The 26,583-nt window shown below is 48.9% G+C and overlaps 2 protein-coding genes across 4 annotated transcripts in view; one reads left to right on the forward strand and one right to left on the reverse strand.

The window, feature by feature from the left end:
- Positions 1-15,649, reverse strand: part of LOC116454269 (carboxyl-terminal PDZ ligand of neuronal nitric oxide synthase protein-like) — a 30,873-nt gene extending 15,224 nt beyond the window's left edge. For both annotated transcript variants that reach the window (XM_032130672.1, XM_032130671.1), the window contains exons 1-2: positions 15,489-15,649; positions 11,699-11,770 (exon numbers count right to left, since the gene is read on the reverse strand). In XM_032130672.1, coding sequence (XP_031986563.1) covers positions 11,699-11,770; positions 15,489-15,593 — 177 coding nt within the window. In that variant the 5' untranslated portion in view covers positions 15,594-15,649. The remainder of the gene's footprint in view (positions 1-11,698; positions 11,771-15,488) is intronic.
- A 7,456-nt stretch (positions 15,650-23,105) lies between these two features.
- The window catches only part of TTLL11 (tubulin tyrosine ligase like 11), a 36,811-nt gene continuing 33,333 nt past the window's right edge, over positions 23,106-26,583 (forward strand). The window contains exon 1 of one of the 2 annotated variants that reach the window (XM_032130689.1): positions 23,106-23,714. In XM_032130689.1, the coding sequence (XP_031986580.1) occupies positions 23,115-23,714 (600 nt within the window). In that variant the 5' untranslated portion in view covers positions 23,106-23,114. The remainder of the gene's footprint in view (positions 23,715-26,583) is intronic. The other variant, XM_032130688.1, reaches the window with a different exon arrangement.

Below are 26,583 nucleotides of genomic sequence, written 5' to 3' on the forward strand. Positions count from 1 at the left end.
ACACTACAAAGCTCCGAAGAGCAGGAGCCAGGACTCTGCAGCAAGCTCAGAGCTCCATGAAAAAGCCCCAGACCCCCTGCATGGCTGTGGGAAGGTAAGAGAGTATTTTCTACGTCTGGTTCTCACTCACAAAGCAAGGATATTCATTTTCTACTTCATTCACTCAGTTGTTCTGGTTACAGCCAGTCCCTGCCAAGTGACAGCTACCCAGCACCTCGCTGGCAGGGCCAGGCCACCAGATACTGCTTGTCCAGACAGGAGCAGGAGGCAACTGAGGATGTCTGCTGCCTGCTCCAAAGTTCCTGTTGTACTTTCAGTCCCTACTCACCTCTCTCCATGAGCCTGACAGGCCACAGCAGGGGAGATGCTCCTGGCTCACTTCCTGGTATTTTGGCTAGGCTGTGCAGAGATGGAAAAGAGGATCTGGTATCATCAGAAGCAGGAGGGGGAGATGGGGCAGAGGTGATTAACAGCGCTGCTTTGCTCTGTCTCTGCAAGTTGGTGTTTATTGCTTGTTTGGAGAGAGAATAAAGCCAATTTTGTTCTTCTGTGGCTTTTCAGAGGTGCGTTTGTGATGCTGTTCTTCGGGAGAGCAGAGCATTGTTCAGCCCACGAGCAGTTTGTGGCCAGGGGAGCCAGGCAAGGCCCACCACTGCAGTGTGTGGGGCAGGGCTTAATGAGGGTCCTGGCAGGGACTCACCGGCACAGCACAGAGATGGGGAGAAAACCTAATCCCACTGCCATGCCAAGGCTCTGACAAAGGCAGGTGCTGGGATTTTAGGCCTCTAAATAATGTAACACTTTGTGTTTATGTAAGGATGCTATTTTAGTGCAGGTAGTCCAAGGGAAGGGGGATGGCAATCCGGAGGCGGAGGCAGCCAGAGCAGGCTGGGAGCCACGCTCTGAGTGCAGGGATGGAGAGGGAATGTGGGTGCTCCTGAGACCTGGGGTAGGCAAGGGGAGGTTCAGATAAAGAGGCAGAGAAGTGCCCACGTGTTCAGCCTGATAACCAAGTCAACCCAGGCCTGGTTCCCAATAGGGCCAGGTGTGACCTGCTGGGGTTCTCCACTTCCAGCACCGTGCTGCTCTGCAGCCTCCTCCTGAAAGCCTCGGTGACTTCAGGGTGTGGGGGAGAGTAATGCTCAGCTTCCAGGGTGAGCACCTATCCAAAGGAGAAGGAGCAACCTTGTTTCTGTTGAGAATCTGGAGAAGCTACATCTGCATGACTAACACCTGCTCTGTGTACATGCTGCAGGGAGGGAACATCTCCTGGATTCCAGACTTGCTATCACATCCCATATGCATCTCGGGTGCTGTCCTCCAGCTCTGTGTCTTGCCATTTCTCCTAGCTACCTACTAGGGAAATTAGCATTTCCTTTGCATATCCACAGCAGAGTCAGGAAGCTGGACTTGGCACCTTTATCTTCGAGCAAGCAGAATCCAAGCTAGAACGAAGACTTGATCTCCATTTGCATTCAGAACCAGCACTTGATTACAAACTAGACCAGAATGACAATGGGGGATGCTGAGTGTGCTGCTGTGTGCAGATCAGGCTTCAGGACTCCTTTGCTAGGTGCAATCCATCTTCATTCTCCTTCGGGGCAAAGAGCTCTTTGTTAGCTCAAGCCCTGGGTGTGCAGATGAACCTTCCTGCACCTCAGTGCCAGCAACTCCCATGAAACAGCCTTGCGATGTACTGGTTTGAGACACTCAGAAATAATCTGCTTTATTGCCAGGCAAGGAGACTTTTTCTATGTAGCTGTTAATGCTATCAATCTCCAGCAGTTCCACTTGAGAAAACATTTCTTACAGAAAACCCAGTGACTTATAGTTGACCTCCAGGTGCTGCACTGAAAGGATGTGTTTGCATCTGTGAGCAGCAACAGTGCAGCAATTCCAGCCAGGAACAGGCCATTGAGCTTGAAGGGGGTCAGTCACCACAGGGACTGCATGTGTAAGGTCTGTTAGTAAAGACCTGGCGTGCAGTACTGAAAGATCCTGCTTCCTTAGGAAAATCAGCAGCCAGGCCCAATGCTCAGACGCAACTGTTAAGAGGGATTTTCTAAAGCACACAATTCCTAATTCCCACTGACATCAGAATCTTGGTTATCCTGAATCTTGGTTATCTTTGGTTGTCCTGAACAACACGTGGGGCACAAATGTCTTTTGCAATCTGCCCGCGAGCTCTTGTATCGTGTGCATTCCTGGAATACAGCAGAAGTGAAGACAGGAGGGAGCTCACCCCTCTCCTGCCAGGCTGCCCTAAGTGCAGCCCTGAGCAGAGCCAGGCACAGCACAGCTCACACGCTGCTTCTCTCCAAGTGGGCCTTGCTTAGAAATTATTGAGTGCTAATAAAACTGCAGTTCCTAAATTTAAAGGAAAGTCTCTGGGTTCTTCTCAAATTGTCCATGAAACTTCACTCAAATTTGGAAACAAGACTGCTACTGTAAGAGAAAGAAAATTCAAGCCTAATTGTGTCATTTCCAAAACTCCAGAATATTAAGCAGTTCAAGGACTCTATTAGCCTCAGGGGAGCTACTGACATTAGTGAATCATGATGAGAGAAAAGCCTGGGTCTAGATATGGAAATTATGGAAAAAGAGGGTTTTATGCTCTCAGTATTTATCATCACTGAGGTCTTGTCACCAAAACTGTACCACAACATCACAGGCCCCTCTCTCTCCCCAGTGCTGTTCCCTGTGTCCCTGGGCTTGCAGTGGTGTCAGCAGAGAGGTGTGAAGCTGTGGACATCAAGGCATCCTGCACTGCTCACACACAGGTCAGTGATTAACCCCAAACCGTGTTCCCTGCCCCAGCTCACGGCTCCTGCCACCAGCTGGGATGCAAGGAAGCGAGACAAGCAGGAGACCAGCATTGCCCTGGGGGGCAACAACATGAAAACAGGAACATGTGCCTGGGATGGAAGTTTATGCCCTGTAATGATTAACAGCAGGAGCACAGGCCACAGCAGGACTGAGCAGGTCCATGATGGTGTGGGATCACTGAACCTTTAGTGCTCCATGAGCCGTGTGTGGCTCTGCAGTAGGTAAAGGACACTCCACAGGTAGCAGGCAGCATTTGGGCCTGAAGAGAACCTGTGTGCCTTATACTCTCCTGCAGCAGCTGTGACTGCCTCATCCTCTGCCACACTGCACCCGGCCTGAACATGTCCCTCTGCCCTTCTTCGTCTGACAAAAAGAATTTGATTTTTAGGAAGAAAATCCTGAAGCTCAGAGGGTTTGGTGGGATTCCAGGGGTACATCGGACCTGGCTGTGCAGGGAACAGGGCGATTCAGGGCCCTGACCTGGGATGCTCCCTGCAGTGCACAGGGCCACATCCTGCCCTCCAGCAGATCTACCCAGGCAGGATCTCTGCAGCAGCAGTGACAGAAGGATGGAGGAAGTGGAAGTGACTCAGGTGTCCTGAAAGCTGTCAGGCGGCTGCCAATTAGTCCAAATAACCCATCTGGTCCAGGGAAAGGACATTTAAAGAATGTCTAATCACTGCTGCAGGAAAGAAAGAAAACCATTCCGTAATGCCTTCAAAAAATCCCTGCCCCCTCATCAAAGCATCCTTCCTTCCAGGGACCCATTCAAGACTTTTATGCTGTGGATTTTTCACACTGTTATTCGGTCAAAACATGAAGTAGCTTGTCAAAGCACTATGTAAAGTAACATGGATTCTGTTTGCCTTCAGGCCTCATTTAGTACAGAGCAAAAGCAGATTGAAGAAAGCAAGCATAGAACCAAGCTATTGTTACCAAATCTCATTTTACTGGGCTGAATTTGGCTTTGTGGTCACAGTCCCTCAGGGTCCCTCTCCTCAAAACACTGATCAATAAAGTACAAAGGGCCCTTGCATGTGACAAAATCAAGACAACATCTACAGGGACACCCACTGTTGTGCACTGGGTCTGGCCTTCCTCCTGTGTCCAGCACAGACTCAACCTGAGAACCAGAAAGGTTCAGTCAAAGCATGAGGTTACACTGTAAGCACAGGCTCATTTTTTTGTTTTTTAGATTTTTCTCTGCAGGAAGAGAGACCCATGGGACAGACTTAAGTGTTTATATCTGCATAGGCTATTCTGTTTTGTTCCTGAAACACATCACCCTGCTCTGGCAGAAATCCACCCCTGCACTTGTATTAGCCGCACAAGGCGGGTCTCTGCTCCACCCCATGGGCAGCCCCAGCTCTGTGCCCCTGCAGTTGTCACTCAGATTTAGGCAGCTCCTCGTTACCAAGCCAATCCAATGTGCTCTCTAGACTCTGGTTACCTTCTCAATTACATTTTTTCAGGCACCAACAAAGAAACAGCTTTCAGTCGTGGCTGAGTGTTCTTCACCAGAATGTAATTTGAAAGCCATTATATTTCATCTCTGTAATACTCTACAACCAGTAACATAATTGGTGAAAAAGCCTCTTTATTTCAAACTAGATAAAAGCGTTGCAGAGATCTCATACAGCGATATTTTAGCTAGTGAAATTAAATGCTTCAGTAATATAATGATAATACTGTTAAAGCCACTTTATTTTACAATTAAAAGGTACCTGCTTCATCGCCAAGATTCAGCATCAGACAAAAAGCTCTGTCTTGTTCTATTTAGCACTAACATTTTAATTTAGCTTTTATCCATTAAAATGCTGCTTTTATTAGCCTTCAACTAACTCCAATCTACCATGGCTCTTATGCAAAACAGAATTAATGTGCCTGACTGGTTCCACCCCCTCGCTGGAGAAGCCATGGAGTTCCGAGCACTCTGAGGAAGGCACTGAAGGTCGCTGTTGCCTGGAGATGACACATTTCACTGACTGATCCCTCCACCCATCTGTTATCGATCCTGCACTGCACACTCTGAACGGGGTGGAAGAACTGAAGCATCTCTAGTCACCGGCCACTCCTCAAAAACTGGGTCAAAGCATGTGGCTACTGAAAAAGCCCCAAGCTGCCTTCTGGCACAGTGGCCTGTATTCACAGCTTGACCAGTCCCCACTCGTTTCAGCTCACAGGTTAAGTGACAGAAGGTAACTAATTCTTCTGTGGCAAGAAGTGCAGAGGTGATTTAGGGTTGGAGATGAGCAGGGTGGAAACCTGCAGGAGTTTCTAAGTCAGTGGGGCAGCTCTATGGCACGGTGAGACCCCACCGCAAGCACTGAGCAGAAGGTTAGATTCTTTTGTAATCTCAGAGGTGTTTTTTCCTCTCCTCCCACTCAAGACATACAAGCAGAGCATAGTCAGTTCTCCACCACAGTCACACAATGCTGCCTGGAAACACTGTGCATGATGGCACTGCAGAAACAGCTCATTAGGAGCTTCTTCCCTTTGTTTTAAGACAATATGAACAGCAGAAAACGGGTAAAACAAGCTTGGGTTTGTCTGAGGCATGGCAGACTCAATCCGTCTAGAAAGCCAGCTTCCACATTTTGAATTATATGTTTTGTAAAGTTAGGACAGCAGCATGTGCATGGAGCACACCAGCACCTGTTAAGGTGACCATGGACCAGACAACACGTGGAGAGAGGCTAAACGAGCTGCACCTGCATGACCCACCCTTCCCAACCCAGCCTTTCCCTTCCTCGGGCCTTCGTGATAAGGGGTCTCAGGGAGATCTAGTCCCACCTGGTGTTTTGGCTAATTGGTGCTGCAGGGCAGACTGGCAAGGGGGAGAGGCTACAGAACTCAGTGGCAGGGTAGAAAGCCCTGCCTGGAGGCAGGAGGGGAGTAGGGTGAGGAGCAGTGCCTGGGAGGTTGCAGCTCCTGCAGTCTCAAGCTGAAGCCACTTGTTTTGCCTGGAGAAATGGATTCTTGCCAGACCTTCTGCCAGAGGGCTCACCTCCTTCAGCATCCTGTGCTGCACACAGGTAAGACCTGTAATGTGTCTGTCATCCCTTAAGGTAAGGTGGCATCCCTGTCAGGTCCTTTACCTTCCTAAAGACCAGGAAACAGACTGTGGGAACCAAACCTGGGGCATCTGCAGTGTGGAACAGTAAAATGCTTTTAGTAGAGCAGTGCATTGAATGTGGTGGTTTCAGTGCTGCCTGCCCTGAGTAGGAGCAGGTAAGAGCTTTCTGGCAAGGCTCAGGTAGGACCCTCAGAGCACAAGGTGGGACTCCTGCCTCCTGGGAAGCCCAGCCTGATCCCCATCCCTGTGCAGGAGACTCTGCTATAGCTGCAACAAACAGAGGAAAACAAACTAATGAGGCATTAGGGCTAAACTTAGCTGCAATTAACATTTAATTGCTATCCTGAAAACACTTGCTGTGTTTTGCCAGGGCCTGGAAAGGTAAACCCAATTAACTTAATCTTGTGTGGTAGAAACCTTAAACTGGTTCAGATGCCTGGTCTCATGGATGGGGACCCTGAGAGTAACTGGTGTTTCTGGGACCTGGAACTGAGCAGTCCTGTGGGCTGATCACATACTGCCTGTGTGAAGCTGCAGGAGCCTTTCTTAGACCTCTGCTCTGGAGAAGAGACAGGACTGACACGAGACATTCTGCAGAAGGTGCCAGAGCAAGTTTGTGCATGCTTATGTGTATTGGTTTGGCTCTCTCCTGGAGGCTGTGTCTAACACTTAGCAGGGTAAACAACCCTTGCATGGTTCTCCAGAGATGCAGGGAAGGTATCCTAGAAAAAGATGCTCTCTTGGAGCATACTCTGGGGTGAATATATAGCCTTCTGAGTGTGGGGGAGAAGAAGGAAGAGATGCTTGTGTTTCACACTCTAACCTTGTCAGAACTGTCATCTGTTTCTCTGGCACCTTCCTGTAGATGAAAGGAAGGTGCACGGTGCTCTGAGAACTAAAGAAAGGTCCGCCCCGGCAGTCTGAGGCTGCTGAAATATTTCAAGATACTAGACTGTTGTCTGTCATAGCCCAGGGCTATCATTAGCTGAGCACTTGGATGCTCTTCCAAAGAGGCTGGAAGGGAAAACCCTTCAGGAACTGCAGCAGAACAAACTCCCATCCAACAACAACAGCTCCTGCCGGGCAGCTACAGAGGCCTGTACCCCAGGGCAAATGCTCAGCAGTTTGCACTTCCATGTTTGAGCCTGTACCTCAGCTACAGCTGACCAAATAACTTCACTATAGAGGGAGAGGCTGCACAGACTAACCAAGAAACTCATGAGCTGAGAGTTCAGCTTCTGGTTTTTTTTTTTAGTTCTGATCACAACTCCAGCTCAGATTAACATGAAGCTGACAGAAAAACATAGCTCTGAGCACAATAACCCAGGAAGGGTTTATAGGCAGAATATGTCAGAGGAATCCATGCAGCAGTTTTCTTGGTGAACTTCGGTAGTGAGAAAGCTGCCTGCCTGGGAAAACCGAGGGACCTGTGTTCTAGAACAATCTCACGGACAAGCCTATGAGACATCTCTACCTCTGAAACCTGTCAGAGTAATAAATTAAACTGGGAGGGCTGAAGGCAGTCACTCTGCCCTCTGCCAACTGTCCACCTGGTTCCTCTCTCCTTCTGTAGGAAGAGCAGATAAATCACATCCATATTTGCTCCTGAACCGTTGGAATTTACAGCCTGGCAGGGCTTTAAGTGCAAGGTGCTGTGTGAGCCAGCCCAGCTATGGGACTGGGAGCTGCTGGAGTGCAGAGGCAGGTTCTCTGCAGCTGTCCCTGCTGCCTCTGCTTCGCACGTTTGTGCAGTAGGACTGTAACTTACTCATCCTAATTTAAATTGCTGTCATGTCACACTTCAACACTACCAGTTGATACTTGGCAGTCAGTCTGATGTACAGTGTGGCTGGATTGCACTTCCTCACTCAAATACCATGTGGAGAAATTGCAACGTGCTGAGGCTCTGCTCAAAGATGGATGCAGCAAGAATGATCAGGATAAGAGGGAGGCTGAAGTGAGAACCCAGTTCTCATTCCAAGGGGAGCACAGGCACTTCTCATGTATCTTGTGCTGAGATTTATAAATGTTTCTGTTTCTCTGGCACACTGGCCTCTGGGGAAAAAGGCTCCTCAATTCAATTAAGCCCAAGAAATGTGGAGGTAACAGAAGACACACCAGTCTGGATGCCTGCCTCCTGTTTACTCATCCTGGTGTTTGGATGGGCACAGCACCATTTGGCTGTTCCCTTACAGAATGATTAAATAATCCAACATCTGGCTCCTTTCTAAGTGTCAATACCTGCTTAGGTCCAAGCTAAACCTTCCAAACAGAACTGAAATTGGTAGGCTTCAGAGATTCTTAAGTACAAATTCCAGGGAAACTGATTCTGTGCCTTAAAGGTAGATAAACAGAGTGTCTTGGGGAATTGCTGGCAGCGGGCTGTCTGTGGGGATGACAGGCTTTGTCACTTACTCCTACTGTGTCCTTGTAGAACTCACCACTCAAAATAGCAGCATGTCACTAGGCCTGCTCAGCTGGCTGTAAAGTGCTGGACTGAGGGTAGAGGTGCTCTAGGAAGGGAACAGCCGACTTTCTCCTCTGGTCAGTGCTGGCTCTGGGGAATGCATGCAGGACATGTGGTGATGTTAACCCTGCACTTAAAACCATCCATTCCCTGGTCTCCCAGGCTAAGATTTTCCAAGCAACCTCAGCAGCTTCAAGGAAGTGTTTTGTGTTTTACAAAACCCATCTTCACATTAGATAGCACTTGAATTGTGCAGGAGGAAAGATCTTGTACATAAACTCCCTGGAGTGCTGAAAAGGCTCCAATACTTGCAGAGGAATCCACTCCAGCAGAAAGCCAGCTCCGCCAGAACGCTGATGGAGCACGGGAGCTGCCAGACACCCAGACCTGGATGGCCTCGGGCAGCTGGAGGCAGCAGATGCTGCTCCCTGGGAGGTGGGGGAACACCTGCCCGGGGTGCTTGGAGCTGTGTGATGAATTGGACTCTCCTAAGCAGGCCCTGTCAGGGTACAGTGTACTTATCCAAGCTGCAAACTCATTTCATCATGTCCCCTGCCAGGGCAAGAGGTAGAAGGATTAGCTTGAACTCTGATCATATAATAACAACATGGCAGCTGTAGGCAGCTAATAATCCACTGGAGGGATTAGCAAACTTAAAAGTTGTCTAGCTCTGCATAATGGAAAGCTAAGAACAGCAGCTTCCCTGTTCTACCTATTGCATTTGCATTCTCTCCAGTGGAAGCATAGAACATGATGAGACAAGGCTTTCCAGTCTGTTATGAAATGGGATCTAATGTGTGACTAATGGAGTATTGCTAGCAATTCTACAAGCATCCATTCAGCCCAGGATATGGATTTAAGCTTCACTAAGAGAGTGCACCTCAAATACCTACTGCCAAAGAGCAGCTCACGATTTCAGCAGGCTAATGCTAAAACTTGTTATTTGAGGCTCTCTGGGAGTAATGTCCTGAAGTCTGCAGGCAGACTGCTCTGCTTATGCATGGAGAATCCCACTGAGCTGATCCTGGGTTCCCTGGTATAATTCATGTGTAACTGGTAAAAGAGCCCAGTACAAAACACACAAGGTGCCAAGGAGCAGACTTGTCACCTGCTGTTGCTGCTTCCCTTATGACCCTCTCAGGACACCTGGAGTGCTCGGCAGCTGGAGGCTTTTCCTCCAAGGCAGTTTTGGCGCTTGTATCAATTTACTGATGAGTAACTAGAGTAACCAGCTCTGACCCAGCCTGGAAAAAAGAGCTGTGACTCCTCATCCTCCTCCCTGCCCGCTCATGGAGCCGCAGAAGCAGTGAGTAAGAGCCCTCCTGTGCTGTGGGCCGGCTCCATCAGCGCCTGGATGGCTCACAGCTCCTCCCGTGTCGCAGGGCACAGGGAGCAGCACAGGGAATGCTGTGCTGGGGCTTGTACTGTGTGACTTTTCCCTTCTGCTCCAGTGGAGAATTCCAGTGGAACACTGGAATGCACAAAGGATGAAAGCTTCACCACGACATACCCCTGCCAACACTTGGCAGGGCTGTGGGACCTTACTCACTCTTGCAGTACAAACAGGCACTACCAGTCACAATAACATAGGAGCAAAATACTCATTTTCCCCAATAGCTTCTTCCACTGTTTCCTCCCAGTTGTAACTGGTGCTGCTGAGAGTCCATGGGAAAAAACTCTAGTACAGACAAGGCCTCTGCATGCAAATGAACGCTACATAAATAACCCCCATCTTCCCTCAGTTCCTAGGTTGGGTACTCTGTGCACTAGAATTCTCTTCAAAGACCTCCCAGTTCATTCTTTATGCTCTAATTAAGGATCAGTGCCAATTAACTATCTTCAATAGAGGAGCATCTTCCGCTCAGCAGCCAGGAAGTGTCTGAATAAGATCCTGCTGTACAATGTGCACATGAAAAGGGAAGCCCTCCCTTTTTGGAACGGGCTTCCAAGATTAAAAACCCAGTATAGATTACTGGATGCCTACTTTAAAAATCTTGTGTGACAATATTAAGTGACGGCACCCAGGATGCAGAATGGGTTTTTTACATGTTTCTTGTGGCACTCAAGCATTCTACTGCACTGCCAAGGCTCTGAGCTAGGTACCACTGTGGCAATAGCAGGTGTGAAAACAGAATGTGACACTTTAAGTGATATAAAATACTGTTTGCTTTTTCTTACAAGGGTGTCATAGATCAGCAGAAGTGCAGTGTCAAATCTGATGATAAATATTGATTCAGGGGAAAAATTGCCAATAATTATGCCAGCACCTAAACTGCCCTGGTAGTCCTCACCTATTGCTTTTCCTTCCTACAGATATTCACCTGTTCCATAAATAACCAGGCAATTTAGACTGCTGCTGCACTGTGTTCTGAGCAAGAGCTGTGCTAATAGTCTGAGCAGGCAAAGGGAGGGGAATGTCATTTCTAAGCTTGGCTGGAGATGAATACATCAGCTCCCCAGCCAGTTACAGGCTAAGTTTAAAAAGCACTATTCTAAAGGAAAATTAGATGGTTAAACACTGTGGGGGAAGGGGGGAAAATAGGATAATCCCTTCAAAGCTTTAAATGGAAGATTCTCAAACTTGCTTCAGCTGATGTGAGACATATGAACAGCTTCAGAATTAAGACCCCTGCAAAACTTTAGCCAGACACAACAGCTGCACTGCCTTTTGGGGGAGATGCACTTGAACTGGTTATACACGAAGCAGATGTAAGTCACCCAACCCTGCTAATCACAGCTAAATCTGGGGACCATTCACAGGCTGCTCTGCAGAATAAAGGGGCAAAGCAGGAAAAGCGCAGGCTTGGTGATGAGAAACACGAACTGTAAAACTGTATTGGAGGATGGGGAAAGCAGCAAATTATTCTAGGAGCAGCAGAATCCACAAAGTCTAGTCAGATGGGATTGACATCAATCACATCTGTCAGGGCACTGATATTTCAATATATAACACAATATATTTGGAACTGTCAATGAACTCAAGTGCTTTTGTGGAGCACATTGTGTACAGCTTATTTTCCACACACACAAAATTCCCAACAGGCTAAATAAATCTCTTAGTTTCAAGGAGAAGCCCCATGGCTGCTCAGCACAGAAGAGGGGGTTACATTTGAGTTTTGATAACTGGTCCCTTTGCCAAGAGCACAGGATGAGCTTATGCTAAGATGCCTTGGGAATTTCTGGAGAAGCTTGTTGCAAACCTGATTGTGCTGAGATTTGAGCTCCAGATAGGAAGGGCTGGAGGGAATGCAGAACAGTAGATTGCAATCAAGTCACTCCAGGAAGTGTAACCTTTAACTCTGTGTGGGGCTCAGCTCTTCTGCACTTACCCGGATCCTTCTCATGGCTGCCACAATCTCCACGCGGCTGTTGGGCCTGGGGACATCCAAGCTCCCGATGTACTGAAAGACACAACAGTGAGATGTCTGTGCAGTAATGCACAAGTTCATGGTGTGGCCTTCTTCAAAACAGGTGGCATTTCTCATTTATTTAGTCCCCCCTTGGTTAGACTCCTTTGACCCAGGACAGGATAGGAATATCTGTTGTAGATAACATTATCAAGTCAGTGATTTCTGAGGTTGGGTGTGAGGCTCTGACCTCATTCAGGTTCTGGATGTGCCTTTAACAGTGCTTTGCAGGGCAATGCTTGCTGCTAATCGAGTCATGATCCCATGTGTCTGGAAATGGGACCGTCTATCCTTTGTTCTTCCTTACTACACCTGCTCAAAACTAAAAGCACATAAGAGCTGGAAAGCTGCCAGGATGTGCAACAAACACCTTTCCTGGAAAAGCCTTGTGATTCTAGCTTAAGTTTTCAGTCTGGACCATCCTCCCTCTGGATACTGCTGTGCCTGCTTGGTTGGACCAGCTCAGCTGTCTGCAGAATCCTGGTAAACCCACCCAAATCTGTGTCCTACAACCCTGTTCTTAACTCTGCCTAGGGGAGCTGCAGTTCTAACCATGCTGCTTGAGGCCAAGTGTCTGTACCAGTCCTAGCAGGGTCTCTTACTGGGGTCTGAGATGTGGCAGATGGCAGGTTCCCACCACCTCCACCTCTACCATAGCAACAGCCTCCTTGAGCTGGTTGCCTCTTCTCCTGAACAGAATGGCAGTACGCTGCCCATGCTCCACAGGTTATCATGGAAGACCCGCAGGCAGCTTCCTGCTGCTGGCATTTCTCCCTCCTGTGCTGCCTGTACTCTCTCCTTGTGTGCCAAGGCAGAACCTGCTCGTGCACCTGTTGGCAGGAGGCAGCAGGTGCTGCACGGTGGCACCGGTGACGGCACACGTGGCACGGCTGCACAGGAGTGCTCCGCGCTGCCGAGTGGGGGAGGCACAAAGCTGCCAGCTCAGCCTTGGGAATGAGGAAAACATGTGGCGTCCTGGACAGTCACACTGCGTGGGGAGCAAAGGCTGCTGATGGTGTAAAGTGGTGTGGCTCAGCTTTGAGGGAAGACCTGCACGCCCAGGACATGCTGGTGAGGACAGGGAGAATGACAGCTGAGTGAGAGGGTGAGGGCCCGATGACAGCGTGTGCTGGGAGTGGCCCTGGCAGCTGAGGGCAGGTCCTGGATTTGGTGCTGGTGGGGGCCCAGCGGGGTCCATCAGCTCCCTCAGGGTAACACAGCCCATCTCTGCTGTTAGTGGTGGGGGACAGAGTTTAATGACCCTTCCAGAAGCATTTGGTTCATGAACTGTATCTGGCTTTTAGCGTGTGGTTACAAGTTGTTGGTTTTTCTGGAAGTTGTTTCCTTGTGCAGAAGAAAAGGAGCAGCTAATCAGGAGGCCCCTGCAAGCATTCAGGGTGATATTATACATATGAACAGAGACAAAGTAATTCCCCAGAACAGCCCCATAGGTATTGCTGTTACTGACACAGTTCTGGATTTATTTCTCCACTGTACTACTTGCAGATGGCAATGGGTTTTATCTTGTAAAATGTCTATTTAAAAGGGCTTTCAGAGATGAGCTCTCCTGGCTCAGTATTTACTGCTCTTTCTCCTGCCTTGAAATAAACACCACAAGCACTCTGAAAGGTCATCTGGCTTTGCTGCTGCTTCTGTAAATGCCTTTGCAAAATGGCATTTTTAGGAGCAGTTAAGTTCAGCTATAGCCTTTGGTAAACCACAGGAGAACCAAGCTCAGAGCATGAGAGCTTGAGGGCAGCAGGGAGGGGAGCAGCAGAGCCAGGGCTTCCCTCTGGGCTGGTGGGGAGGACAGAGCTGTATTGCTGTGATCTGTGGCCTCTTTGGTGTGCAGATCTCCTTCCCTGCTCCGCCGTGGCCGTCAGGACAGTCACGGGTAATCCAGATGAGCTCCCCGCAGCTGGCTGGCCTTTTGTCTGCCGACAGCAGAGCTGCAGTGGGGAACAGGCCATGCTCCTAATGATAAATTAATTGGGGCAAGAGGACAGCTGGGACTGCTGAGCTGGAGGAGATTCTTTCAAACACCCTGCTCTGGTCTGGCTGCAGAGTTTGGGTACCTGTGCTCCCACACAGAGCCATGAAACTCATGAAACAGCACATGAAGCTCTGCCCAAAAAAGCAGCTCCCAGTACTGACCTCCTGAAGATTATAGGGGAAGAAAGGCAGTTTGGAATGTGGAGATTAGAGAGTGAGTGTGGTCAGTAAGATTGCCTGGTGCGAGACACCTGCAGCCAGCTGCAGCCTTGTCATTGTCAGCGTCGCAGCTGACTGATGTGCCCACAATGAGCACCATAATTGGAAGAGATAGACTGTAAAGCAGAACTGAGCAAGCATTTTACTAAGGTAATGCAAACCCCATCCCAGACCCACACATCCTAACAGTGTGTTATCCACTTGCTAGCTTTGGATGCCTGGAGCTGCCAATCTGAAAAGCCAGTTTCACTCAGTTAAAGGTACAGTTGCTTCTCTTCTTTTAAAAATCAAATTAAGGATTTTTCTTCTCCTCAGCACAGTCTGCAGCACAGCAAATGTTAATTTAAATAGAGGAATCACAGATTAAATGTTTTCTTCCCTAAGGAAGATAGATTTTTAAAATACATGATTAGCTGTCTATTCAGATTCATCCTGTATCCTGCTTAAATCTTACAGCTCTTTCAGCAGGAAAACCAAGAGGCACAAAATCCATATTTCAAAGCTTTATTGGAATGTATATGCCCCTTCTTTCCAGCTCAGGAGACAGCAGGCGTGAATTCCATTTCTAATCTGTGTTAGGCCACCTGCAAAGAAGGGAAGGGAGCCTGTGAGTTGCTCCAGCAAAATGCAATTCTTCTTGTCAGCTGAATTATAAACCCATTCCCCATGCCGTCTACAGAATGCCAATTCCAATGGAGTCACTTTCTGAGAGTGCTGCTGTGCTGCCAGGCTGTTCTTCACGATCAATATGGAATTTCTGACAATATCAGTATTTCTTTCTGATGCCTGAAGGCTGCGGACCTTGTCTGTCCAGCTTTTCATGCAGGGAAGGGGTCAGCTGGAGTAAGACACTATTATCTAAGCAGCACATAGCAGTCTGCTGGTTTCCAGGGGAATAGGGAGGTATCACCCTGCCATGGCAGGACAGGGCAGCCCGATGGGGGACAGGACAGGCACTGGATCAGGCCGGGATGAGCACCTGGGACAGCATCCATGGTGCTGTCAAGAGGGGTCATTCCAGAGCAGTTCCAAAATGAAGCACACAAGGCAGCGTCTAAGGATTACACAGCTGCAAAAATACTACGAAAAGAGCAAGAACCTGTTTGATTGTGCTAATTAAATGTAAGGCTTTCATAATTGATTGCTGTTTTCTTTAGACTCCCTCAGCGTGGCCCAGGGGCACTTCCAGAGCTCAAGAATAACCGTGGCAGGGCTGAGGGGGGGCACGGCGAGCCCGGCCTCGAGTCACGGGGCCATCGGCCCGCGGCCAGTGGGTGCCGCACCGGCGGCTGCTGGACAGCACCGGACCCCAGTCCGCGGGGACCCCGAGGCCGCAGAGACCTCCAGCCCCGTCTCTGCAACAGCCAAAGAGGGGGAACCCTCCGGGGGGCTCGCTGCCAAGGCCCCCCGAGCGCGGGGGCCGCGGGGCTGTGACAGGCGGGGGGGACCCGCTGCGCCCCCCGGCCCAGGGGCTGCGGAGGGGAGCGCGCCCGGGGCTCACCTTGGCCTGGAAGTGGATGCCGTGCTGAAAGGCCTCCTCGTTGTGCAGCGGGACGCGGGAGTCGCAGCCATCGTCCACCAGGTTGTACCGGTTCTTCACCGGCATGGCGGCGGGCGGGCGGCCGCCTCAGCCCGCGGCCCCGCCGGGCATCGCGGCCGGCAGCGCCCGCCCCGCGGAGCCCCGGGCGCCGTGCAGGGCTGCGGGCGCCCGAGCCCGGCCGCGTTTTGAATGAGCGTCCGCGGGAGCGAGCGGGGCCCCGGCCCCGCCGCGGCGCCATTGGCCCGAAGTTCCCTCATGTGATGCGGGGGGCGGTGGGAGCCGCCCGGCCCTGCCCGGCCGCCCCGCCCCGGCCCCGCCGCGGAGCCACCGCCGGGACGCGGCCGGAGCCGTGCGCTGCGCTGGACGGACGCGGAGATGATGAGGGGTTTGGAGCATCTCGCTTATGGCGGAACGCTGCGGGAGCTGGGCCTGGTTAGTCTGGAGAAGACTGATAGGGGATCTCATCAATCCATACAAATAACTCCAAGGGGTGACAGAGGATGGGGCCAGACTCTGTTCAGTGGTGCCCACCAACAGGACGAGGAGCAGTGGCCATAAACTAACACGCAAGAGGGAGAACTTCTTTACACTGCGGGTGGCAGAGCACTGGAACAGCTGCCCAGGAGGGGATTGGAGTCTCCTCTGGAGACATTACAAACCCACCTGGATGTATCCCAGTGTTACCTGCTTCAGGTGGCCCTGCCTTCACAGGGGGGGTGGACTGGCTGATCTCCAGAGGTGCCTTCCATCCCCAACCATTCTGTAGCCGACGTTCACTTGGCTGCTTCTCCTGCTCCTGGCCTTCAGCACCTTTGTTTGGGTAATCCTGGATCCAGCTTGGGCCCTCCGCAGGGAGCAGAGCCCCCTGAATCAGGAAGGAGATTTGGCCTTGCAAAGGCTGCTCTGTGGGCATGGCAGTGAACACATGCAGCACTTGGCGGAGGTTTGGTCACAGAGGGTTTGTCTCTCCACGTGTCTGGGATGTCCTGGCCTGGTGGTGCCGTCTGAACACTGAGGAGCCATTTCATACCCTCTGAGGGCACAGAATGCCAAATCTAGGATGTACATGTCTGTTTTCCGTGTTAGAAACTCTAAACAGGCAATATACAAAATGATCTAGAATCACTGCAGCTCCTGAATGAGTGGTCACCTACATTATGTATGTCCCACGTCAATGTGACTTACAGCTCTGTTAGTAATTAGCACACGCCCTCTCTCAGAATCCTGACACACAGTCGATGCCCACTGTGTCACTGAATATACTCTCAGGATTTGTGGCACCCTGTGTGCTCACAGTGTTCTTTCCTTCCAGCTTCGTCTTGGTGGCAAGGCACTGCCAGGCCCAGGTGAGTCCTCACGGTTGCTGCTCTGGGACACCTGACACATCCGAGTGTGGCATTCCTCAGTGGGGACCAGCACAGGTAAGGGATGAGGCCTGTGCCCAGCTGTGATGGCAAGGCCCGAGGTTTGTCTTCTGACTGTTAGTACAGCCACACTCCATTTACAGGAATGATCAGAAATGTGGACTGTGTAGAATCCAAAGGGTGGAGGGTTACTTGCACGCCAGTGGATTTCGTCTGGGTTCTCCCAAATTAATTTTTGAGTCATAAAAATAACTCCCAGCCAGATGTTTGAATGCTTTTGGACACCGTGTTTTATTTGGCTTTTTCATTAGCAAGAATGAAAAGTTTGACCACAGGCAGACAGTGCACAGTTCCCTGTATCCGTCTCAGGAGCATAATCACCCTGAGCTTCTTGGCATTTCTGAGTACTTGTAAGTCAGTGGGAGATGGGCAAGAGCCAAAAATCCAGAAATTTATAATTAAGAGAGGGAGAAAAACCCCGAGGAATTAATACTGGTTCACAGACTATGACCCTACATGTTCAAGTATTTTGAGGTATTAGCAGATCTTTCTGGGGAGGGTTCTGTGGTCAGCCTTTTGTCTTTGTGAAGTTTTTCTGTTTCCAGACAGACTTCTTTTCTTCCAATCTATAACACTGCATTACCTTCTCATTTAAATATTCACAAGTTTATGCTAATCCCACTTTCATACAGCATAACTCAATATGGGTTTTGTCAGTTGGTTTCTGTCCAAGATGCTCCTCTAGATACACATCTCGCCTGCAGATGCATCGGTTTAGTTCTTTGTTGGTGATTTTTTGTGTGGTCTGTGCTGATGTTTAAGGCATACTTAGAACATTTCATGGCACTTTTCTTATCTTGTACATATCTCAATCAAAAAAACAACTGTTGACCTGAATGAATAACCTAGATTTTGTGTGCAAATGTCCTTGGACTGATTGAGCAACATTCAGGTCTTTGGTTCTCCTAAGCCCAAGGAGGAGGAGATGCCACCCAGTCAGGCTAGGCTCATGCTTCCTTTGATGCTAACGCCAGCAAAGCTCAACTCATATGGGGAAAAACCTAACACAGCCACTGCTGGTGAGTCTCTGCATTGATTCTGCAATGCTGCATTTCAGCTGAGGCATGCAGGAACCTGCCATCGTGCTGAGCTGCTCAAAGCTTCTCCTCATTACCCTCCCATTGCCACAAGAGCACTCCTATATAGGTGGGAGCATAAGGAGTTCTCTTGGGATAGTTAAATTTTTAAATCTGATAGAAAAACCAGGATGAAATAAGAAGAATGGTCTTTTTAATTCCATTCTGGTGCTCTCCAGTATCCCGCAGATTATAAAATCCTTTGGGTAGGAGGAAAGAAATATCTCATGGGAATCCTGAGAAAAAGAAGGCAACTGTTATTTAATAAAGCTTGCAGTGCCAGTTTCTGTTAGATCACAATTGAATGGAGGTGTTTAATACTCCCTGTTCATGAACTTCTGTGAACTTTTCATGGGGCTTAAATCTCCGGAGGTTAATGGTTTGGATCTGTGTTCGAGAATTGAGTTTGAAGGCTGCTAAACTTAAAAAGATGTTAATTTTCTAGTTTGTTTGTTGGGCAAAGAAAATTCTTTGACTCCACTGGAAGTAAGAAAGCTGTATGCCTTTTCTTCTGGACAATGAAACTGGGCAAATATGTGGAATGAAGCATTTACACAGGACATCGTCACGGATTTAGGATAAACAAACCCTGGGTAGCATTGAACAGTTGGCCAAACCTCATGGTGGGTGTTTGCATCACATGGAGGTACTGAGTGAGTTATTCCTTTGATGTGCAAAGCACTCACAGAAAGTCCCGTTTCTCTGAACACAGTAGGAGTGAAGCCCCAAGACAGCTTCTTGGCTCGGAGCTGCACGTGTTTTTGCAGGGAACAGGTTTGTATCAGCTTTCTCTCTTGGGCACAGGCTCCCAAGATTTCTTTCCTTCTCTTTCTCTCGCATGGATGCACATTTCTGCCTGCCCCAACATTTACTCTGCATGGAAATCCCTCTTCTTACCTACCTTAATTTTTTTGAGAGACCTCAAATGTGGGGTAAATGGGGTGGTGGGTGTTACGTGCAAGGGTGCTCTTTAATCAGTTCCTCGGTTGGTTTGTAGGGAAGGGAGCTTTTGCTCCTGTCTGATCCTGTCTGGTCTTCCCAAACCCACCTTCACAACTCAGATGAAGGAGTTTTAGAGGCACTGCACCCTTTCTGCTTTCCAGGGGAGATCTGGTCTTGATGCCATGCAATTTTCCTCCCTTCTGCTAACCCTTTTAAGCACTTCTGCACAGCAGAGTTGCAGAGATTTTAAATGATAAATAAGATATGACGTAGGAAGAGCAACCAGACAGACGTCCAATAATGGCAGACAAAAGCCTCTGTGGCAGGAGAGCACTTCCATATCGCACATAAGAGCTGAGGGGTCTGTGCATGCCTACTATCCTAGGAGATCTGGGTTTGTCATGCCACTTGATCAACATTATTAATATTCACTTGTGCTGGTGCAATTTTAGAGCAAGGTCTCCAGTGTACTAACACACCAGGAGATGTCCTAGAAATGCTGCTGTGGGATGAAATGTGGGGGCAAGAATAGATAAACCGGCTACTGTTGACTGAATTGTGTGGTTAGTCCCTGATGCACCAGGGATTTCAAGAACAGCAAGAAAACTCACAAACAAAATCTTTGAGTCTCCTGAGCTGCCACATGATGTGAACTCAGAGGTGACATGTGGAACTCATGGTTTCAGCTCCCTCAGTGAGTGTCATACGTGTCCTCTGCGAGCACAGGGGCTGCTTGGTGAGATGATTATACCAGATCTGTGTTGCTCAAGAAGAAACAGAAGCTTAATGTCTCGGCGGTTCAGCTCTGCAGCGCAGCCAGGCAATCTGCCCGTCAGGACTGCAAACCTCTTTCATGCATGGCCAGCTCCAAAGGGCTGTGCAGCAGGACTTGGCAATGAAAAATGTCATCTACAATTATGCATATTTGCATCATCTTCTATCATGCAAATCCCCCCACCCCAAATATGCAGCACATGTTTTGTTTGCATATGTAGGTCAACCACAAATCTTCTGTGGTCGAACATAAACATGGGCAGCACGGGGTGATGTATATGGATTTAAATCCAGGCTGAAGCATAACTTCACCAAAGACATTTTCCAAGTGGAGTCTGTTTACTAGATTTGTTTTCTTCTGACTTTTCATTTTATAGAGCACTGCTTTCTCATGGATTTGTGAAAGAACAACTGATGGGAGATACTCACCATCATTGCAAAAGGAGCTATTAACTTCAGGCACAGATGGATAGTTCTTCATGAGTAACCTTTTTTTTTTTAATAATAGCTTGAGGAATGTGTTCTTTTTCAAAAGGGTACACTAAAGTATTTCTGCAAATTTGCCACTGGCAGGAGGCCAGTTTTGTATGATATTTTAAAAAGATGGTATGTTCTTTTTGCAAATTACATGCTACTTTGTTTTTCTTGTCTTGGCTATCTTTAAAAAAGAAAAGTATATAAAAGAATACAGTTATTGTCCTTATGATGCTACATAAAAGCTAAAAATGTGGATCCCAACTGGGAAACAAAAAAGCTTAGTGGAAGAAGGCAAATTTGTTAGTAAAGAAAAATGTTACTTGTTAATGTCATATGGTTGATGTGTTCACATGCCCAACTCATGAATTCCATATACCACAGGTTGGCAGTACAGTTCACTCTCAGTGTGAGCTGCTGGGATCAGCACAGTGTCGTGATGGAAAACACACTGTTCAGTTTGCTGCATCTGTAAAATTGCTTTATTCCTGGATTCCTCCTTGAATGTGGCAGTTACCTGTGCACACACAGACAGCGGGTAAGTGACGATTTCAGGTAAATGAGAGTGAAGTTGTTAGTCTGAGAGATGAGTAAAATACTGTACAATCAAATAGTATCCTCCCCACTCCCATAAAATGAGACCAGTACCTCTGTTGTATTTGATATCCTGAATTTAATTAATGAGAGCATAGGGACATTACAGTTCTCCTGGATGGAATGCACGTTCTTGTTCACTTATTATCACAAGATAGTAACAATCTGTTCTTATCAACAACTCCCCCCGAGCAAGGGTCTCAGGAAACAACCTTGTGTTGAAGAGCACCCCATAACTCTACATTTCCCCTCTCCTCACAGGGGACAGATGATCTCAAGTTTCCCATTTCTCTCCTGCTGCTAGATCCAGCTTGCTGTATCCAGCAGGATATGCTCTCCTTCTGCATTACCCTGTGCCCAACCTATACTTTACTCCCCACCTTGCTGTACCTGAATGCCATGTACAGTCTGACCCCACACTGCACACTGCAGCCCATCTCTATTTATCCCAACAGGAAATTAAGGTTTTATCCACACAACGCAGGCAAGCCAGGTGTGGGATGTATTACAGCTTCTCTGGTAGAGGAACAGCTAGTCTGTTATTAGCCTGTAAGAAATGTGGATATATGATAATTAGATATAAATATATTTCCCCTTTGCAATCATTTTGATTGGTATTTCCCATGCTCCAAAGCCTCTTAATGCTTTGGCCCATCTTAACTCTTTTCCCGGCTTTCTTTCAGCAGTGCTGACATTGGTGAGGATAAATCTCTCTGTTAAAAATACTCATCTGGGAGCCTGGCAGTAAAATAAAAGACAGAGTCAGGCCACCGCTTTATATCACACTCCGACATATTTGAATTTCTTTTCTTACAACTGAATTTTTATGCCAATGTTGAACATAAGCAAAATATTAATTTTTCTTCCCGATTTGTACCTGCCCACAGAAGAGGTTTGGAATGAGATCATCTTTAAGGTCCCTCCCAACCCAAACCTTTCTGTGATTCTGTGATCTGATGGTGGTGGTGAAGCCAAGGATGTGCTTTCAGGGATGGACATGCAAAAGACGCCACCCAGACAGCTCATCCTGCCAACATTACCAGCCCCTCTGAGCTCCTGCTGGAACATGGAAATGCTCCCAAGTTTTTAATTAAAAACTGTCACAGCTATAAAAAAATATTGCACGTCTTTAAATAGCAACATGAGAGCAATGAAGAGCAAGCTACCTGACCTCAACCTTCCTGGTCACTTCACGTTGCAAGACACAACTCTAATTAATTAATTAATTAGTTTCTTCATTGCCTACAAGGGTAAATGATGGAAGATTGGTGAGGCACTGAAAAAATAAGGGTCATGACACAACCTTTTTATTTTATCTCGCAGCTAGCTGGCAGTGCCAACTTTTTCTGCATTTATTTAAATTTTGCTGTAGTTTAAATAATTTCTGCTGATATCCTGTTCCAGTCCTGTTCCAGATCACGACTCTGGTGATCGCTCCTTCACACAGAACCCTGATTATTCCTGTTTTTTTTTCCCAAAGTCTCGCCTCTCAGCCCGAATTCCTTGCATCCAGGCTGGATTTCCCAGGGCGCAGCGCCACCGCCTGCCCACAGCCCTGCGCTCCCCGCATTCCATAAAGCTGGTTTTGCTCCAACAGCCGCTTTACTGACATGTTCTCAATTTCATTGCCTCATAACTATATCGTGAGGGATTCATGGTATCACAGAATCGGAGTTCTGGAGTGGCTTGGGAGGGAAGGGACGTTAAAGATGATGTAGTTCCAACCCCCTGCCATGGGCAAGGAACCTTCCAGCTTGCTCAGGTTGATCACGGAGCTGCTGTTAAGGTTATTCATTCCATTACTGACAGTGTAAAAGTCGCTTTCCTATTTTCTTGCTGTGCCTAAGAGTGTTTAAAATCCGCAGATGGGGCTCTCCCAGCATCGATTCAGATGAACCTGAACGGACCGTGGGAACACCCTTTGTGAGAGGCAGCGGTTTGAAACGGCGGCGAGAGGCTCGCCTTACATGAAAATCTTTCCGTCACACGGTAAGGAGTGCACCGAGTGTCTGAGCCGCCTGGGCGGAGGGTTGGGTGGCGGAGGGCACGGAGGGCACCGCGCCCGCCCCTCAGCCCGGCCTGAGGCGGGGCCGCCATGGCGGGGCGGGGCCTCGCCCGCTTCCAACATGGCGGCCCCGCGCGGTTCGAAATGGCCTCCCGAGCGGGGCGGGGCCTCTGCCCGCTCCCAAAATGGCGGGGGCGGCGTCAGCGCGTCATGGCGGCGGGGCGGGACCAGCGGGTCACCGGCCGCGCCGCTGCCATGGCAACGGGCGGGGAGCGGGGGCGGGATGCAACCGGCGGGGATGGAACCGGCCGGCATGGAAGTGGCCGGGATGGGGAGAGCTGGAACAGAACCGACGGGGATGGGGATGGCGGCAATGGAACCGGCCGGGCTGGAACCGGCCGGGCTGGGGACGGAGGGGATAGAACCGGCGGGGACGGGAACAGCGGAGATGGGGATAGCGGGGATAGAACAGGCGGGGACGGGAACAGCGGGGATGGGGATAGTGGGGATAGAACCGGAGGGGATGGGGACGGCGGGAATGGAGCCGGCCGGGATGGTGCCGCCGGAGATGGAGCCGGCCCGCGAGGCGGAGGAGCCCCCGGGGTCCCCGGCCCTGCCCGCCGAGCCCGCGCAGGATGGCCCGCCAGCCGCGGTGCCCCCGGGGCAAGGGGCGCTGCCCGCCGCGCCCGGCCGGGAGCGGGAACAGGAGCGGGGCCGGCGCGGGGCCGACGCGCAGAGCTCGACCGGGCGGGCGGCGCGGGGCAGGGCCCGGCGGGCCTCGAGCCGCCGCAGCGGGGGCGAGAGCGCCAGGCGGGCCGGGGTCACGGTGGACAGCTCCAAGGCCAAGACCTCTCTGGAGGCCCTGAAAATCAGCCTGCGGCAGCTCCGCTGGAAGGAGGTAAGCGCCCGGCAGCGGGACCGGCTCTCGGGGAACTCGCGGGGCTCCGCGGGGCCGCGTCCCCATCCCTGCCCCTGCTCCGGCCTAGCGCCGGTCCTGCCGAGGCTCCCCTCCCGTGCCGTGGGTCTGCCCCGCAAAGCCTTTCGCTATTCTACTCCTCCTCCTCCTCCCCTGCCTCTCTGAGGGCTGCTGCTGCCGGGAGTCTCCCGGCTGTGCCATCCCGACCCTGGGGCTACTTCTAACCAGATGTCGGGTCCGGAGCTGATTTGATTCGTGATTACGAGTGCCACGTCTAGTTATGCAAGCCAGAACAGGGGTAATCGGGTATTGCGCTTCCGAGCTTAAACTGATCACGGAAAGGACAAGAAAGAAACCTGCTCCCATGGGGAAACGTTTGACGTGTTGTGTAGATTTGCATTTCTTCTCTCCCACCCTTCCCTCAGGGCTTGGGTACGTGGGTCTGGCCCGGCAGAGCCGCTGCCTGATGCTGTGGCTGCCCTTGTTTGCAAGGCGTGTCAGAGAGCACGGTGTATGAACGCAGTGGTATTAAGCCAGCTGATAATGCACCCGTAACAGGCTTTAGACTGCTAATTTACTTTATGTAGAGCAGCTATAGCTATTTTTTTCTCCTGCTGCTCGAGTCATGTGTTTTCTCATTGCTTTGTGCGGATTTCAGTGAGTGCCAGTATGTGCTGAACTGGAATCAGGACAATAGGGGAGCTGGCACAGAACTGATGCTTTGCAACTCCTTATTTAAATCCTGGAGAGATTTCTCAGATACATCTTACTATAGATGGTAAATTGTTCTCCAACTGTAAAGATTTTCTTTCCCTAACAGCTTTATAAATAGCTTTATAGAAGTTTACATGGCTTCAGGAGCTTTGTGAGGAACTTGTGTAAGAAAAAGGGTAATTGTAATCTGTCTGGAAGAGCGAAGGTGGAGGGAAAAGGAGAATTAAACCTGAGGATGAACTGTTTCTCACGTGCAGAACTAAGATGGAGCTGTGTGATCTCTGACCAGCAGCTACTCCACTTTACAAAGCTGCCTTTGGGATTGCCACTTACAAAATAATGATATTTTTGTGCACCTGATGCTTTTAAAACAAAATCTGTACAGACTTGGGGTAGACAGTGTGTTCTGTGCAGTTTCTAACCTCAGAGTTAAATGCTACAAATTTATTTGCTGGAAGACTGAATGGCAATAAATGTTACCTGTGTTTGTTCATAATGTCCTGAATACCTAATCCCACAAAGACATGTGTGCTTTGTGTCAGGAGGAGTACTGCTTTCTCCTTCTCTGACTTCATAAAATTTTATTTCAAGATTTTTGTTACTTAAATCCAGTGGCAGAATTTCAAAACCTCTTTGCGCCAGCGCCCCAGTTCTCAACTCCTGCTTGTACAGCAAAATAGTAACAACATACCAGACTTGAAATTCAAACCTGCTACATTTACCTCTCTTAACCCTCAGTGCACCTGTGGCCTGTTTGTCAGCAGCCTTGCTCCATGTTTTATGCAATGACATGCAGAGCAGGGGCACTTCACACTTAATTTCTTTGGTTTTATGGTTGAATTTTATGTTCAGAGGGCCAGGAGCCATTCCAGAGAGGGTTTCTGGATCACTGATATCAGTTAGCCTCGCAGATTGTGCTGGGAGTGAGCCACACTTAGTGGTTAATTTTGTCTTTATAGTTTCCTGAGACTTGACTGTTTTGCATTTGTCTTGCACTTGATAGTCTTTCCTGCTAATTGACTTGTTTCACAAGCTCTTGTTCCTCTCATGAATCTCTGCACTGCATTAATCAGCTTTTTCCTTCCTGCTTTGCATCCCCCAACAGCAATTGCTGCTGCTTTTACTTCATCTCTCTTTGTTCCCTGTCTCCCTCAATATCCTCTCTCCTCCATCTCTTTCTTCAGTCAATATTTTTCATTTAGTTTGTTGCTTCCTCCTTTGGCCACTTTGTCTCTTAATAAAGAAGAGACCTAATATGGAATTTTGTGATACTTGACTGCACCATCTCCGTGGCTGATAACTCATTCCCTGGAAACAAGTCACTGTCAAGTATTGCTGTATATCTTCAGCTTATAAATAGGCTAATAATATCTGGTCAGGATTTGAAGAGAAAAATACAATTGAGAAGAGAAATCCAAGGACAACTCTTTATTCGAGCTACATGTAATCCTGAAAGCTCTCCCTTTCAGACATTTAGAGAAACAACAGTGAAATATTTGTTCAGACCCCTGTCAGGGATGGCCAGAGCCTTGGAGCTGGTTGCACTGTTACAGCAGGACCAGCAGAGGGAACACGGATGTTGCTTGTAGGATCCATGAAAATAATACAAAAAAAGGCCTGGAAGTAGTAATGAAATGCATGCATTTTAAGTACTGATGTTTCAGGGACTGCTATTCTACTGTTACCCCCTGTATAATACTTCTCAAGAGATTGCACACTGTAGTAGATTTGATCCTTTTCCCTCTTTACTTCTCTTACATTTTCCTGTTCTTGCTTTTGTTTCGTTTCTGCTGTTTGCTGCTGGATGTGTTGGCTGGAATATTTTGTTGGGAGGAGACAGTATAATGTGCTCTTTCAAGTAGGCTCCTTTTCATCCATAACTTTTTCTGTCTAATGTATAGCATTCTAACAGTGTCATATACCCATTTTTTATTATTTTATTTTGTTTTAACTTGTACCTCCTGAAATCTCTGTCATCTAATTTCCCTTCCTTGCTGGAAGAGCATGTTTCCAGTCACAGTCTGTCCCTGCAATGTGCTCCATGATCATTTGCAGAAGTAAGACATAATGTACCATGTGATTACAGCATTGGCCACAGGGTAGTAGTTCATTAGTGAACTGACATATGGTAAATGCC

This window comes from Corvus moneduloides, chromosome 21 (genome assembly GCF_009650955.1).
Source record: "Corvus moneduloides isolate bCorMon1 chromosome 21, bCorMon1.pri, whole genome shotgun sequence".
NCBI lineage: Eukaryota > Metazoa > Chordata > Aves > Passeriformes > Corvidae > Corvus > Corvus moneduloides.